The sequence below is a fragment of the Oncorhynchus clarkii genome, chromosome 18 (genome assembly GCF_045791955.1).
Source record: "Oncorhynchus clarkii lewisi isolate Uvic-CL-2024 chromosome 18, UVic_Ocla_1.0, whole genome shotgun sequence".
Lineage (NCBI taxonomy): Eukaryota > Metazoa > Chordata > Actinopteri > Salmoniformes > Salmonidae > Oncorhynchus > Oncorhynchus clarkii.
The window spans coordinates 4,367,783-4,384,856 of NC_092164.1; the positions used below are offsets into that span (position 1 = coordinate 4,367,783).

A 17,074-nucleotide genomic window follows, 5' to 3' on the forward strand; every position below is an offset into this window, starting at 1 on the left:
GTGCGAATGGCAGCATCTTAACATTGTCACTTAGCCGGGGTGTTATTCAGTACACGATTCACTCTAAACAAAAGCGTTTGGCAACGGTTTGTTTCTATTGGACAAATTCAGGTAGGTTCCATGTCTAGAAATAAAGGGTTTCCAACAGAATCCGACTAATGAATACACCCCGACACGGCTGCTTTAAAACGTGGCAACATAAACATGGCCAAACATCATCATTGGCTTCAGCTGGGAGGTTAAAGGTGGGAGGGGCTTCCATGTGTTCTCCTCCAATCAGCTCACTCAATGGTGTTGAGGAAAACCAGTCTGGAAAACAAAGAAAGGGTTGTCCATAAGCTGTTACCACGACAATCATGGTTGAGCAACGTGTAAACTCACATTAAATACCATCCAACTCTGGTGTCAGAGGAAAGCCCTAAACATCGTCAAAGACTCCAGCAACCCAAGTTATTCTCTCTGCTACACAGCAAGAGGTACCGGAGTACCAAGTCTGGGACCAAAAGTCTCCTGAACAACTTCTACCCCCCCAGGCCGTCAGACTGCTAAACAGCTTCTACCCCCCAGGCCGTCAGACTGCTGAACAGCTTCTACCCCCCAGGCCGTCAGACTGCTGAACAGCTTCTAACCCCAGGCCGCCAGACTGCTGAACAGCTTCTAACCCCAGGCTGTCAGACAGCTGAACAGCTTCTAACCCCAGGCCGCCAGACTGCTGAACAGCTTCTATCCCCAGGCCGCCAGACTGCTGAACAGCTTCTAACCCCAGGCCGTCAGACTGCTGAACAGCTTCTAACCCCAGGCCGTCAGACAGCTGAACAGCTTCTAACCCCAGGCCGTCAGACAGCTGAACAGCTTCTACCCCCAGGCCGCCAGACAGCTGAACAGCTTCTATCCCCAGGCCGCCAGACTGCTGAACAGCTTCTATCCCCAGGCCGCCAGACTGCTGAACAGCTTCTATCCCCAGGCCGCCAGACTGCTGAACAGCTTCTACCCCCAGGCCGCCAGACTGCTGAACAGCTTCTACCCCCAGGCCGCTGAACAGCTTCTACCCCCAGGCCATCAGACTGCTGAACAGCTTCCGTACCTTGGTCTCAGTGTGTCTGCTGTGGGTTCCGTTACCTTGGTCTTAGTGTGTCTGCTGTGGGTTCCGTTACCTCGGTCTTAGTGTGTCTGCTGTGGGTTCCGTTACCTTGGTCTTAGTGTGTCTGCTGTGGGTTCCGTTACCTTGGTCTTAGTGTGTCTGCTGTGGGTTCCGTTACCTTGGTCTTAGTATGTCTGCTATGGGTTCCGTTACCTTGGTCTTAGTGTGTCTGCTGTGGGTTCCGTTATCTTGGTCTCAGTGTGTCTGCTGTGGGTTCCGTTACCTTGGTCTTAGTGTGTCTGCTGTGGGTTCCGTTACCTTGGTCTTAGTGTGTCTGCTGTGGGTTCCGTTATCTTGGTCTCAGTGTGTCTGCTGTGGGTTCCGTTACCTTGGTCTTAGTGTGTCTGCTGTGGGTTCCGTTACCTTGGTCTTAGTGTGTCTGCTGTGGGTTCCGTTATCTTGGTCTCAGTGTGTCTGCTGTGGGTTCCGTTACCTTGGTCTTAGTGTGTCTGCTGTGGGTTCCGTTACCTTGGTCTTAGTGTGTCTGCTGTGGGTTCCGTTATCTTGGTCTCAGTGTGTCTGCTGTGGGTTCCGTTACCTTGGTCTTAGTGTGTCTGCTGTGAGGGAAGACGTCGTCGGGGTTGTGTGCTGCGTCAAACGACTCCTTACTCTGGCTGTCTGAACTCATGGCATCTATCAGGCTGGCGGTGCCAGCGTATGTGTTGTACCCACTGTCCACCTACACAGAGCAAACAGGCAGTTCAAATTCTATTAAAACAGATTGTCAAATCACTCCCACAGTGATTAACACGGTCATCAAATCTAAGAATAATTCAAAGTATATGATCCATCCGTGTACATTCAACCCAATAACATTTTAGTGCAAAAAAATGTGTCAAAAACGCAGTCATTGTAACATACATGTCAGTGTAACTCTTCCAGTTTTTATAAACATGAAAATGCCTTTTCTGAAATGATAAACTGGTGTCCAGCTTGTCAGAGGTCTATTCTGTTGTGATTAGAGCGGTTTAGTCAGTAGACGGCCCTCAGGATACAGACCTGCATGCTGTTATCATAAGGGATGCTGCTTCCTTCAGCTAGCAGAGACACAAACATATGAGACGCCTCCGCTGCCATCACGCTCGCCCCCACACGGGAGCTGGTCAACCGGACACCAACAGGAGTCACACCTCCTTCCTCCTCCTCCTCTTCCACAGGGAGGTCCACTTCCACCTCGCCGTTCTCCTCCACCTCCTCCTCCATCTTCACTGAGTCCAACAGAGGCTGGTCCATCCCCGAACCCCCCTCACACAGCCTCTCCATCCCCAGCAGACCCCCACTAGTCCTGGGTACACACGGCACCGGAGAGGGGGAACAGGGGCCCATCTCCATGGGTGGTAGTGAAGTAGAAGGACATATATTGCCCTGGTCCAGGAGGGAAGGGTTGGGGGAGATGGTTGGGGGTGAGGCCCAGCAGCGGGCTCCGGGTCTGAGCTGAGGGTTGACCTGGGTCCGGCCCGGGGGCTGGAGGGAAGGGTTGGGGGAGATGGTTGGGGGTGAGGCCCAGCAGCGGGCTCCGGGTCTGAGCTGAGGGTTGACCTGGGTCCGGCCCGGGGGCTGGAGCGAAGAGCAGAAGCGGATGGGGGAACAGCCGTCTACATAGGGGCTCTCTGTACAGGAGTTGATGTCCATGTCTAGGGGAACACCTTCAGGGGTCACGAAGCTCAGCTTCCTCCTCTCTCCTAGACAAGAAAAACAATCACAGCGTCACTCAAATGACCAACAACATGGATACCTTTTCACCTAATGACTTGACTCAACAGGTCGAGGTCCGTAAAAGATGACTGTGCTAATCTGCACAGACACATTCAATCAGTTTCCATAGATACCGTCTCCAAAGCCGCATCAGGTTTATGGTCTAACAGAACATTTAAGACACATTATGTCAATAAGGACATAAAACACCTCTTTAACAGACTCGTATACCTGCTACGGGTGTCTGTGTGAACTGGGGTCCGATGGGGGACAGGGCAGGGGACTGGAAGCCAGCAGGAGAAGACCGCTCAGGGCACAGGGGGCTGGTGACACTTCCCAGGCTGTAGGTTCGGTAACGACCCTGGATAGGGCTGGACGAGAAAAGACCCTTTGAAAAAAAGAGAGAGACAACGTCTCATTAAAACAGCAAGAGAGAAAACAAGTGGTTATGTCTATATTTGAAATCCTTTGTGATTCTTCCTCAAACAGATTCCCTCCTAGATGTTATACACAGTACCACTTTAGAAGGAATATAGCATCTGCTATAGCAGAGCTGTCCTGTTCCCGGAGAGCTACCCTCCTGTAGGCTTTCACTCCAACCCTGTTCCCGGAGAGCTACCCTCCTGTAGGTTTTCACTCCAACCCTGTTCCCGGAGAGCTACCCTCCTGTAGGTTTTCACTCCAACCCTGTTCCCGGAGAGCTACCCTCCTGTAGGTTTTCACTCCAACCCTGTTCCCGGAGAGCTACCCTCCTGTAGGTTTTCACTCCAACCCTGTCCCCGGAGAGCTACCCTCCTGTAGGTTTTCACTCCAACCCTGTTCCCGGAGAGCTACCCTCCTGTAGGTTTTCACTCCAACCCTGTTCCCGGAGAGCTACCCTCCTGTAGGTTTTCACTCCAACCCTGTTCCCGGAGAGCTACCCTCCTGTAGGTTTTCACTCCAACCCTGTTCCCGGAGAGCTACCCTCCTGTAGGTTTTCACTCCAACCCTGTTCCCGGAGAGCTACCCTCCTGTAGGTTTTCACTCCAACCCTGTTCCCGGAGAGCTACCCTCCTGTAGGTTTTCACTCCAACCCTGTTCCCGGAGAGCTACCCTCCTGTAGGTTTTCACTCCAACCCTGTTCCCGGAGAGCTACCCTCCTGTAGGTTTTCACTCCAACCCTGTTCCCGGAGAGCTACCCTCCTATAGGTTTTCACTCCAACCCTGTTCCCGGAGAGCTACCCTCCTGTAGGTTTTCACTCCAACCCTGTTCCCGGAGAGCTACCCTCCTGTAGGTTTTCACTCCAACCCTGTTCCCGGAGAGCTACCCTCCTGTAGGTTTTCACTCCAACCCTGTTCCTGGAGAGCTACCCTCCTGTAGGTTTTCACTCCAACCCTGTTCCTGGAGAGCTACCCTCCTGTAGGTTTTCACTCCAACCCTGTTCCTGGAGAGCTACCCTCCTGTAGGTTTTCACTCCAACCCTGTTCCTGGAGAGCTACCCTCCTGTAGGTTTTCACTCCAACCCTGTTCCTGGAGAGCTACCCTCCTGTAGGTTTTCACTCCAACCCTGTTCCTGGAGAGCTACCCTCCTGTAGGTTTTCACTCCAACCCTGTTCCTGGAGAGCTACCCTCGTGTAGGTTTTCACTCCAACCCTGTTCCTGAAGATCTACCCTCGTGTAGGTTCTCACTCCAACCCCAGTTGTAACTAACCCGACCCAGTGAAAACCTTTTGGATGGCAGCTCTCCAGGAAAAGGATTGGGCAGCCCTGTGATAATAACAACGCATGCTTAGAACCAAAGCAACAAACCACACTTGCTGCATGTTTCCCTTAAACTGTAATTGTACACAGACACCATTGACATTGAATAGTGGCACACTTACAGTGGAGGGGGTCAGGGCAGACCTGCCAGACAACGGGCAGGACAGAGGAGAGGCGCTCATGGGTGAGAGGAAATCTCTATCCCCTCCCCCTTCTCCCCCAGGGGGCTCTCCCTCCCCTCCTCCTCCTTCTGGGCTGGGGGGGTTGGAGGACTCCGAGCCACTCCCTTGGCCGTCCAGAAACAACTTCCGTCTCAGAGACGAGGAGCTCAGGGTCTCCTGAACCTGATCCTGCTGAGACACCTCCTTCAATCTGTAGTATTCTCCTGGGGTGGGTGAGGGACAGCCGAGAGAGAGAGAGACACAGACAGAGAGGTTATTTAAGACCTGATAAGTTTTATCTGCACAGAGATAAATATGACGTGTTCCCGGACATGTAAAGGTGTACCTAATATTTTGTCCATGAGGAAGTCCACAGGTAAGGACAGGACTGTCTGGCAGCCTACTGTGTTTTTTTTAGTTGGTAGTGGCTCTTCTAGTATCAGTGGGGACATGGAACCTTGAAGATAGAAACATTTACACATTTAACATCCATAGAAATGGCTGAACATAAGTTATTCAGGAAGTAGAAAATAAAACACTATAATGTGTGTGTGTGTTGGTGAGTGAAAAGCAACTCAACTCCAACTCATTGGATTCACTTACTCTTCCCAAAGTGCATCTGTGCTGATTTCTGTTTGCTTGTTGGTTCGCTCCATGGTGAAGGCACAATGGCGCCTTTAGTGAAAAACTGCTCGATGGCATTCTGACGTTTCTCCTCGATGTCAGAATCCATCCTGGATGTTTTAAAAAAAACAAAACAAAGCTGTTACCAGACCAATAAACCAACACCCCCAACCTCTCAGCAGCGGTTCTATTTCAAAGTGCTCCCCATTTGTCTTGTGTGCATTGTGAACCTTAACCTGGTCAGAGTTCCTCACCTGGTCTGACTGCAGTACACGGACTGGTTACTAGTTCCTCACCTGGTCTGAATGCAGTACAAGGACTGGTTTCTAGTTCCTCACCTGGTCTGACTGCAGTACAAGGACTGGTTTCTAGTTCCTCACCTGGTCTGACTGCAGTACATGGACTGGTTACTAGTTCCTCACCTGGTCTGAATGCAGTACAAGGACTGGTTCCTAGTTCCTCACCTGGTCTGACTGCAGTACAAGGACTGGTCTGACCTAGGTACAAGGACTGGTTACTAGTTCCTCACCTGGTCTGACTGCAGTACAAGGACTGGTTTTAGTTCCTCACCTGGTCTGACTGCAGTACAAGGACTGGTTACTAGTTCCTCACCTGGTCTGACTGCAGTACAAGGACTGGTTTCTAGTTCCTCACCTGGTCTGACTGCAGTACAAGGACTGGTTTCTAGTTCCTCACCTGGTCTGACTGCAGTACATGGACTGGTCTGACCTAGGTACAAGGACTGGTTACTAGTTCCTCACCTGGTCTGACTGCAGTACAAGGACTGGTCTGACCTAGGTACATGGACTGGTTACTAGTTCCTCACCTGGTCTGACCTAGGTACAAGGACTGGTTACTAGTTCCTCACCTGGTCTGACTGAGATACATGGACTGGTTACTAGTTCCTCACCTGGTCTGACTGAGATACAAGGACTGGTTACTAGTTCCTCACCTGGTCTGACTACAGTACATGGACTGGTTACTAGTTCCTCACCTGGTCTGACTGAGGTACAAGGACTGGTTACTAGTTCCTCACCTGGTCTGACCTAGGTAGAAGGACTGGTTGCTAGTTCCTCACCTGGTCTGACCTAGGTACAAGGACTGGTTACTAGTTCCTCACCTGGTCTGACCTAGGTACAAGGACTGGTTACTAGTTCCTCACCTGGTCTGACTGAGATACATGGACTGGTTACTAGTTCCTCACCTGGTCTGACTGAGATACAAGGACTGGTTACTAGTTCCTCACCTGGTCTGACTACAGTACATGGACTGGTTACTAGTTCCTCACCTGGTCTGACTGAGGTACAAGGACTGGTTACTAGTTCCTCACCTGGTCTGACCTAGGTAGAAGGACTGGTTGCTAGTTCCTCACCTGGTCTGACCTAGGTACAAGGACTGGTTACTAGTTCCTCACCTGGTCTGACTACAGTACATGGACTGGTTACTAGTTCCTCACCTGGTCTGACTGAGATACAAGGACTGGTTACTAGTTCCTCACCTGGTCTGACTACAGTACATGGACTGGTTACTAGTTCCTCACCTGGTCTGACTGAGATACATGGACTGGTTACTAGTTCCTCACCTGGTCTGACTGAGGTACAAGGACTGGCGGTGGATATCCTCAGCGTCTATGTCCACAGGGAGCAGGCTAGACATCTCATCTATGTCCCATTTAAACTTGGTTGGTGTCTGAAAACAATGATCAAGAAAATATTGAAAATAACAATTCAGGTGGCTCTGTAAAACCGGTGATTACGTTCACAAGAGGACAATGACAGGACTTCTGAAGGAGACAAACATGTTAACTGACTTGCTGATCATGTCCTTCAGGCTATCGAAGTGGGTGAACTACACAAGATATGTATGAGACCAGACCATAAATGTGTACAAAATATTAGGATGACAGACTGACCAGGTGAAAGCTATGATCTTTTATTGAAGTCTCTTTTTAAAATCAGTGAATCAGTGAAGATGAAGGGGAGGAGACGGGTTAAATAAGGATGTTTAAGCCTTGAGACAATTGAGACATGGATTGTGTACATATGCCATTCAGAGGGTGAATGGGCAAGACAAAAGATTGAAGTGCCTTTGAACGGGGTATGGTAGTAGGTGCCAGGGGCACCTGTTTGAGGGTGGCCAGAACTGCACCGCTGCTGGGTTTTTCACACTCAACAGTTTCCCGTGTTTATCAAGACAGTCCACCAACCAAAGGACATCCAGCCAACTTGACACACCTGTGGGAAGCATTGTAAGTCAATATGGGCCAGCTTCCCTGTGGAACACTTTCTACACCTTGTAGTCCATGCCCCCGACGAACTGAGGCTGTTCTTTTGTCAAAAGGCAATGCAACTCAATGTTTTGTACACTCAGTGTAGGTTTACACTTACGGTTCCGGAGGTCTTGGAGGACTTGAAGACAGAGGGGCTGGGGACCACGGATTCTTGCAGGCGATGGTAGTCGTTGGGGCTCTCGAAGGGGTTACGGATAGCTGCCCTCCCTGGAGTCTCAGGAGTTATCTGGACATCTGGAAGATCTCCCATAGTCTGACCACAAACCTGAACCCATTGATGCAGGAATTCAAACATTAATCAGCTTTGATCCAGTATAAATAGTATGCTAATCTAAGTACTAGAGAAAGCCAAACAATTACTGTAATACTATCAAGAGAACAAACCTTGCTTACGTGAAAGAGTAGCTAGCTAACTAGCTGGCTGTTGGTCCCACAATTTAGTACATACTAGCTATCCCAAACGTTTCGTTAAATGCCTGGCTAGCTTAGGCTTCGGCAACTATTCTGAGAGGTTCATTTGATAGATCTATTCGATATGTTATTTTATATTAGAGCTCAGATACTTACAGCAGCTGCAGAAGTTTTCAACACAACCAAAATAAGGTTCCAGAGTCAGTTGTTTCGAACGTTAATTTCAATTTTCCCACAACCCCCATTGACCAATAGAAATTAACAGGAAGTGCCTGATAACCAATCAGATTGAAGATTTCAGAACGCTCCAAATTTACATTGACGTCACTTCCTTTCGCTTGTGTGGTCGTTAGTGAGCTAACTAGCAAATGATATACTCATGGTAGACTTTATTAACAAATGTACTATTTCGAATTTATCCAAATGACGGGGTTGTGATAGTAGAAGTATTTTTGTAAATCAGCTTGAACTGTTGAAGTTGCTGTTGAGTTAATCTCGGAGGTCCCACACGAACTGATCATGGCTAGCAGTGCTAATGCTAACAACATGAATGCTGTCCGAGAAACGATGGATGGTGAGTTAGCTAACGTTAGCTTGCTAGGTTATGATAATGTCTGTTGTAGAACCTAGATATGTGTTTTACAAATGTGACACACTATTGATTGCAATGCCTCAAGATTGGCTTGACAGTAAGGTAGTTAGCTAGGTAACTTAAGCTAGCTAGCTATTTATCATATTTCGTTCTGTACCCATGGCAACAGTCCACCACACAACAGTATTAGTGAGGACACTTATCTTGAAAGGCGACATGGTTTAAACAATACAGCTCGTTATGTGCCAGACAATGGGTAGCTATGGTGCCAATTTCATGTTATTATTTTCTCTCCTACTTTTCCCCACAAGTGCTGCTGGAGATCTCTAGGCTATTGAACACAGGACTGGACATGGAATCTCTGTCTATCTGTGTCAGGCTGTGTGAGCAGGGCATCAACCCAGAGGCCCTGTCCTCTGTCATCAAGGAGCTACGTAAAGCCTCCGATTCACTAAAAGTAAGGCCATGTTCAGGGGACAGGGATAGGTACTTACAGAATGGAGTCAATAGAGACACAATAGAACAAGGTTGCCCACACTTTTGAGAACCAAATGTTGTCTGGACCAAGTTTCTCCCGTGGGCCCTGCTATAGAGACTCAATAGGACTAGGACTAAATGGACTCTGCTCTGTACAGGACCGTAGCTCTCCAGGAACAGGGTTGGAGAGCCCTGTATTAGACTCTGCTCTGTACAGGATCGTAGCTCTCCAGGAACAGGGTTGGAGAGCCCTGTATTAGACTCTGCCCTGTACAGGACAAGGTCAATTGCTGTGGTTATCCTTCACATAACTGCCACTTTTTTAATGAGTCAATTATGCTTCAATCTGATAGGCTAGATTTTTTTCTGACTGGATCTAGATACCTCCATCTCTGCCTCACCACTGTGTTGCACCTGTAGTCACAAACTTAGTCACAAACTTAATGTGTAAAAAATATGCCAATATTTGTCTGCCTTCTGTTCCAGGCCTCTGACAACTGAAGATCTGAGACTGATCCCAACAAAACAATTCTGCTGAGCGGAAGTCTTTTCACGCTGTCAAGTTTCACAATATTGCCAAATAGTGAGCGTCTATTACCCTGACCTATTCCTCGTGCCTCTGGATTTGATCCCTGGCTTCATTTGAAGACATATGGTGTGTGTTTAACATTTGGTCTGGCAACATCAGTGGCCAATTCTCCTTGTGTTCCTGTCATCAGCTTGGTGTGCAATCTGACAATATGAATGACTGCAATGCCCTGATATCCAGTGTTTCAGTACCCCTCCCTCCCTCAATCATATAGGTTGTCAGTTCAGTCGTCTTTCTTCTGACTGAAGGAAACCTAATGATTGGCACCCCCCATCATCACACAGTGCTACAATGATGGGTTGTTTCCATTCCTTCATGGCTTTTTGGACGTGTAAAAAAAAAGTCTTATTTATTGCGAATTGTGTGTAGTTTTATATGAATTTAATGTCTGTTTTTTTCCTTCAATGTCTGCCATGTCAAAGTTCTTTTTCTTTTCTCTCTCTCTCTCTCTCTCGAAGTGTCCAGGGTTGTCAATGATGGATGGAACTCAATATTAAAAGTAGTTGCATTTTATATCCACCAGGTGGCAGTGTTTCTTTACATACTCATTAGATCATGATAATTCAGAAGTACTATACAGTTTACCAGTAGAAAAGTTTACCTAGTTAAATTAAAAAGGGTCATAAATAAGTGTAGATACTATATCCTCCAAGTCCTCTGTCTGCAATGTTCTTCTGTTGAGGAATTCTCTGAAAAGGACACCTGGACTCCTGAGTGGCGCAGCGGTCTAAGGCACTGCATCTCATCTCAGACCCTGGTTCGATTCCAGGCTGTATCACAACTGGCTGTGATTGGGAGACCCATAGGGCAGCATCCACAATTGGCCCAGCGTCATTAGGGTTTGGCTGGGGTAGGCCGTCATTGTAAATAAGAATTTGTTCTTGACTTGCCTAGTTAAATATCTTTCAATTGGAGATCTCAGGAAAATGTCTCTGCACAAGTAATCAGAACGAAGGAGGTAGGGAACTAGTGGGTAACTAGCCCCCCCCCCCCCCCCCCTAAGAACAATGTCTAATTGCTGACACACAAAAAAGCTACATTTGGAGAGAAAATTGTATGTGGATGAAGGTCATGCTTTGGTGAATAAACTATAAAGGGAAATAAATGGCTATTGTTCACTCTTTTAGTTTAGTTATTTCATTTGTTCACTCTTTTAGTTTAGTTATTTCATTTGTTCACTCTTTAGTTTAGTTATTTCATTTGTTCACTCTTTAGTTTAGTTATTTCATTTGTTCACTCTTTTAGTTGAGTTATTTCATGAAATGTTTTTAGGTAAGGGGTGTTTTAAAGTGCCTGTGGTGCCAGTTACCCCGATAACAGATTGTGCCAGTTACCCCGGTAGCAGATTGTGCCAGTTACCCCGGTAGCAGATTGTGCCAGTTACCCCGGTAGCAGATTGTGCCAGTTACCCCGGTAACAGATTGTGCCAGTTACCCCGGTAGCAGATTGTGCCAGTTACCCCGGTAGCAGATTGTGCCAGTTACCCCGGTAGCAGATTGTGCCAGTTACCCCGGTAGCAGATTGTGCCAGTTACCCCGGTAGCAGATTGTGCCAGTTACCCCGGTAGCAGATTGTGCCAGTTACCCCGGTAGCAGATTGTGCCAGTTACCCCGGTAGCAGATTGTGCCAGTTACCCCGGTAGCAGATTGTGCCAGTTACCCCGGTAACAGATTGTGCCAGTTACCCCGGTAGCAGATTGTGCCAGTTACCCCGGTAGCAGATGGTGCCAGTTACCCCGGTAGCAGATTGTGCCAGTTACCCCGGTAGCAGATTGTGCCAGTTACCCCGGTAGCAGATTGTGCCAGTTACCCCGGTAGCAGATTGTGCCAGTTACCCCGGTAGCAGATTGTGCCAGTTACCCCGGTAGCAGATTGTGCCAGTTACCCCGGTAGCAGATTGTGCCACAGGGTTTCACACAAGTGTGTTAAAATCCATTTAATCAGTTTAATTTAGACATTCTTTAGTAAGTAATACTGAACATCTAAGTCTAGTTGTTTTTATTTTAATATAATATGTGGGGGGGGGATGGTGTCACCATTAATATCCGCACTATGAAGAGATTTGATGTAAAGTCTTTTTAACTCACCTGCACATTCATTGTCTTTCATATTTGTTCCTTTTCAACACAATCCATGATGTACAATTACACTAAATATGATTTGAATAATGCAAGGTTTTAAATCCCAGCCGTCTTTAAAATGACATTCAGGAGCAAAAGGTTTTCAATAGCTGTTTTTAATTAATAAATGAAAAATCTTAATTGGAATGAATATAACTAATAATATAAAATGACAATAGGGTATAACATTTAATAAGAACTTAACTAATTAATTCAGTGTAACATTGACGTGGCAGCTTTCTTATGTTCTGCTATTGCATTTGTACATACAGTGCCTGTCAAAAGTGTGGACACTCCGACTCATTCAAGGGTTTTTCTTTATTTTTTACTATTTTCTGCATTGTAGAATAATAAGGCAAAGGGTGGCTACTTTGAAGAATCTCAAATATAAAATATATTTTGATTTGTTTAACACTTTTTTGTTTACTACATAGATTCCATATGTGTTATTTCATAGTTTTGATGTCTTCACTATTATTCTACAATGTAGAAAATAGTCAAAATAAAGAATTTGACTGGTAGTGTAGGTCACAAATAAAGCGATCCCCAGTCAAATTGGAGCACAACTCCTGCACTGCTCAGACCTAATCTAGTCCCCACCTGTGACTGAAAGCAGGGGGAGAGATGCCAATTTAAAAACTCTCTCTTAAACACTTAGCTAGCTATCTAGATATGACATAAATTGCTGTGTAAAACAGCTAAAAGGCTATAAAGTAACATTAACGGTAAAGCTATCAGTCACTAGTGGAAACATTTACAACTGTAATTAAGCTACGTTATCTTTTTAATGTATTTTACCTCAAACGATGTGGTCGTAAGGATGTTGCTAGCTAGCACGCCTAGCAGCTTATGCTAACTAGCTAGCACGCCTAGCAGCTTATGCTAACTAGCTAGCACGCCTAGCAGCTTATGCTAACTAGCTAGCACGCCTAGCAGCTTATGCTAACTAGCTAGCTGGCTAGCATTTACTGCTAGTGAAGTTGCTAGCATGCAAGTTAGTATAAACTAGCGCTAAGTGGGCTAGTCATTTTCTAAATGACAGTTAGAAACATTCATAACCAGAAAGGGGTAACTACCCCTTAGGGGAGGGGAGGGGGGGCAAACTGCACTCATCCAACATATTACTACTTTACAAAAAAATAATCTACATGTTTCTCTCTTGATTATTTATTTTAAGGCTCTCCTACTTGTATATTTAAGACTAGGGAATGTGTTGGAGGGGGAGGGGGGGGGGGGGCAGTTACCCCCTGCTGCCTTAATCTTGGGTGGGTGTTGTTGTTTTTTAAGGGTGCGAGATGAACTGTTAACAAGGCTACTGGTTGCAGGTAGTTGCTCCCTTCAGCAGGGCCCTTCCAAGGTGCCCTGCACAGTGGCTGAACATTTGTTTCCTGTGTTGTGGGAGCAGTAAGACACATGTGGTCTATCAAATACAGTCAGGCATTTAATAGATATATCTACCCAGGCAAACCGTATGTAGTGTATTGGCATCTCTGGGTTGGGGCCCCCAGTCTATCATCAAGACAAATGATGGGCATCACAGACTCGTTTTAATCTCCATAACAAGAGACTCACTGTGTTGGAAATTAATGAAAACAAGATTGTCTTTCATTTGAGTTGATGTGAAACGCGCAGGCAGCCAGCTGCTAAATGTGGAGGAATGAAGAAGAGAAGAAAAATCAACATTTAGCTTCGGTAGGTGAGAAAAGACTTCCATTTGTTCCCCGCCGCTGGCTCGGAGATAAATTAGCTTGTTTGTCTACCAGCCATCTGTTTGGTATTTGATATGTGCTGCGCACGGGACCCACCGTGTCGAATACTGCGCGAGATGAACAGCATCATCATCATCTTGAGGCTGTAAATATGAGAGTTTATCATCATCATGTTGTAGGCTACAATAATAGTTGATGACCAATGGGGATGTTAGGATACAGCCAGCTGTGGCTGCTGAGACAAACCATATTACAATCAATGATGATTACATTACAAATATATTGTAGGCCTACAGTTAACGATGGAAATCAGACCTGTCTTTGTTATCATCACATTTCCAAATAGCTCAATCGTCTGCTTGTAAAGCGGCAATCAGCAGTAGAAACAATAACAAAGCGCCCCCCCCACCCCCTGATTCGGTAAAAGGCTGAGGGATGGGGCTGGAGAAATTTCACCTAGAGCTATTGATGCAAGGACTGACCATCCATGATATCAACATGTTCATTTTAACCATGTTTTGGGGCCATATCGTGTTTGTTTCCATTTACTTTGTTTATAAACACTGGAGTAAAACAAGCTTATATTTTGGGTTCTGACGAGGTACGACAGTTGAACTGAGTTCATGAGGCATTTATACCTTATATTCTTCAAGAATCAATGGGTACATATCATTCATTTCTGAGTCCAAAAGTGGATGTAGCATCTGCTGATTGCCCCTTTAAACATTGTGCCCTTAGTATCAGTTACTCAATATACAGTGTACTTCCTAGAAGCCTTTTTCCATAGGCACAGTGAACGTTACAGCAGTTACTTCGGTCCTGGGCCTGTAGTCAGATCAACAACGAGTGACTCTTCCTCAGGAACACAGCCTAGCAACTCCATTACCATTAGTTGACTGAAGAGGAGAGAGCAGTAAGGTCTGACAGCAGTTACTTCAGTCCTGGGCCTGTAGTCAGATCAACAACGAGTGACTCTTCCTCAGGAACACAGCCTAGCAACTCCATTACCATTAGTTGACTGAAGAGGAGAGAGCAGTAAGGTCTGAAAGGTGTCCTTGCCCCTGTTTTTAATCAAGCCTAATACAATTAAAGTGTGTGTGTTTCTGTCAATAAAAATAACCTGGATTTGGAGCGGAGCTGAGCTGGCCTTGACTCCTGCTGTTTGCTTTGTTCATTAACAGGAGATGAGCAGATGGCTGCTGGTCTGACAGTCGCTCTGCCTCTCCTCTCTCTACCCTGTCTGTCTCCTCTCTCTACCATGTCTGTCTGTCTCCTGTTTCTACCCTGTCTGTCTCCTCTCTCTACCCTGTCTGTCTCCTCTCTACCCTGTCTGTCTGTCTCCTCTCTCTACCCTGTCTGTCTCCTCTCTCTACCATGTCTGTCTGTCTCCTCTCTCTACCCTGTCTGTCTCCTCTCTCTACCCTGTCTGTCTCCTCTCTCTACCCTGTCTGTCTGTCTCCTCTCTTTACCCTGTCTGTCTCCTCTCTTTACCCTGTCTGTCTCCTCTCTCTACCCTGTCTGTCTCCTCTCTCTACCCTGTCTGTCTGTCTCCTCTTGCTACCCTGTTTCTCTCTACAATGTATATCTGTCTCCTCTCTCTACCCTGTCTGTCTGTCTCCTCTCTCTACCCTGTCTATCTGTCTCCTCTCTCTACCCTGTCTGTCTGTCTCCTCTCGCTACCCTGTTTCTCTCTACAATGTCTGTCTGTCTCCTCTCTCTACCCCGTCTGTCTCCTCTCTCTACCCTGTCTGTCTCCTCTCTCTACCCTGTCTGTCTGTCTCCTCTCTTTACCCTGTCTGTCTCCTCTCTTTACCCTGTCTGTCTCCTCTCTCTACCCTGTCTGTCTCCTCTCTCTACCCTGTCTGTCTGTCTCCTCTCGCTACCCTGTTTCTCTCTACAATGTCTATCTGTCTCCTCTCTCTACCCTGTCTGTCTGTCTCCTCTCTCTACCCTGTCCGTCTCCTCTCTCTACCCTGTCTGTCTCCTCTCTCTACCCTGTCTATCTGTTTCCTCTCTCTACCCTGTCTGTCTCCTCTCTCTACCCTGTCTATCTGTCTCCTCTTTCTACCCTGTCTGTCTGTCTCCTCTCTCTACCCTGTCTATCTGTCTCCTCTCTCTACCCTGTATGTCTGTCTCCTCTCTCTACCCTGTCTGTCTGTCTCCTCTCTCTACCCTGTCTGTCTGTCTCCTCTCTCTACCCTGTCTGTCTGTCTACTCTCTCTACCCTGTCTGTCTGTCTCCTCTTTCTACCCTGTCTGTCTGTCTCCTCTCTCTACCCTGTCTATCTGTCTCCTCTTTCTACCCTGTCTGTCTATCTGTCTCCTCTTTCTACCCTGTCTGACTCCTCTCCTTTCTCCTCTTTCCTGCCTCTCTCTAGCCCCGTTTATGACTGCCGCTTACATGTGTCCTTTGTCCTGATCTTATCCTGATCTTGCCAGTTTACACATGTAAAATCTGATCAAAATCAGTTCACAATGTGTCTTTTAATCATCGACACCTATCTAAAAAGTGGGCAGAATCAGAATGAGGACAAGATCAGGACAAAGGGCGTATGTTAGAACCAGCTATAAATGTGGCTAATGTCTCGGTCTGTCTGTCTCTCTCTCATTGCTGTCTCTCCCTCCCTCTCTCTCATTCCTGTCTCACCCTCCCTCTCTCTCATTCCTGTCTCTCCCTCCCTCTCTCTCATTCCTGTCTCTCCCTCCCTCTCTCTCATTCCTGTCTCTCCCTCCCTCTCTCTCATTCCTGTCTCACCCTCCCTCTCTCTCATTCCTGTCTCTCCCTCCCTCTCTCTCATTCCTGTCTCTCCCTCCCTCTCTCTCATTCCTGTCTCACCCTCCCTCTCTCTCATTCCTGTCTCTCCCTCCCTCACTCTCATTCCTGTCTCTCCCTCCTTCTCTCTCATTCCTGTCTCTCCCTCCCTCTCTCTCATTCCTGTCTCTCCCTCCCTCTCTCTCATTCCTGTCTCTCCCTCCCTCTCTCTCATTCCTGTCTCTCCCTCCCTCTCTCTCATTCCTGTCTTACCCTCCCTCTCTCCCTCCCTCCCTCTCTCTCATTCCTGTCTCACCCTCCTTCTCTCTCATTCCTGTCTCTCCCTCCCTCTCTCATTCCTGTCTCACCCTCCCTCTCTCCCTCCCTCCCTCCCGCTCTCTCATTCCTGTCTCACCCTCCCTCTCTCTCATTCCTGTCTCACCCTCCCTCTCTGTCATTCCTGTCTCTCCCTCCCTCTCTCTAATTCCTGTCTCTCCCTCCCGCTCTCTCATTCCTGTTTCTCCCTCCCTCTCTCTCATTCCTGTCTCACCCTCCCTCTATCCCCCATCGGTCTCTCTCTCTCCCTCCATTACACTTCTACAGCACAATGTGACCAGGCAGGCAGGCAGGCAGGCAGGCAGGGTGTGTGTGTGTGTGTGTGTGTGTGTGTGTGTGTGTGTGTGTGTGTGTGTGTGTGTGTGTGTGTGTGTGTGTGTGTGTGTGTGTGTGTGTGTGTGTGTGTGTGTGTGTGTGTGTGTGTGTGTGTGTGTGTGT

The 17,074-nt window shown here is 47.2% G+C and overlaps 1 protein-coding gene across 1 annotated transcript; it reads right to left on the bottom strand.

The window, feature by feature from the left end:
- Positions 1 to 210: 210 nt before the first annotated feature.
- Positions 211 to 8,256, bottom strand: LOC139372852 (protein aurora borealis-like). Its single transcript, XM_071112688.1, has 11 exons — positions 8,220 to 8,256; positions 7,750 to 7,917; positions 6,945 to 7,051; positions 5,342 to 5,472; positions 5,085 to 5,195; positions 4,700 to 4,962; positions 3,068 to 3,224; positions 2,681 to 2,823; positions 2,141 to 2,587; positions 1,680 to 1,820; positions 211 to 309 (listed from the first exon to the last, which is right to left on the bottom strand). Exons 2-11 carry the CDS (start codon positions 7,900 to 7,902, stop codon positions 286 to 288), a joined length of 1,677 nt encoding a protein of 558 aa, XP_070968789.1. The 5' UTR covers positions 7,903 to 7,917; positions 8,220 to 8,256; the 3' UTR covers positions 211 to 285.
- Between the last annotated feature and the right edge of the window lie 8,818 nt (positions 8,257 to 17,074).

What these genes read in the sequence shown, in the direction of transcription:
- LOC139372852 (XM_071112688.1), bottom strand. Translation starts at nt 7,902, where the DNA reads ATGGGAGATCTTCCAGATGTCCAGATAACTCCTGAGACTCCAGGGAGG. An exon ending in CCTCCAAGACCTCCGGAACC is followed by an intron (nt 7,052 to 7,749) that starts GTAAGTGTAAAC and finishes CATTGTTTTCAG; the next exon opens with ACACCAACCAAGTTTAAATG. An exon ending in CACACAGACACCCGTAGCAG is followed by an intron (nt 2,824 to 3,067) that starts GTATACGAGTCT and finishes TTTCTTGTCTAG; the next exon opens with GAGAGAGGAGGAAGCTGAGC.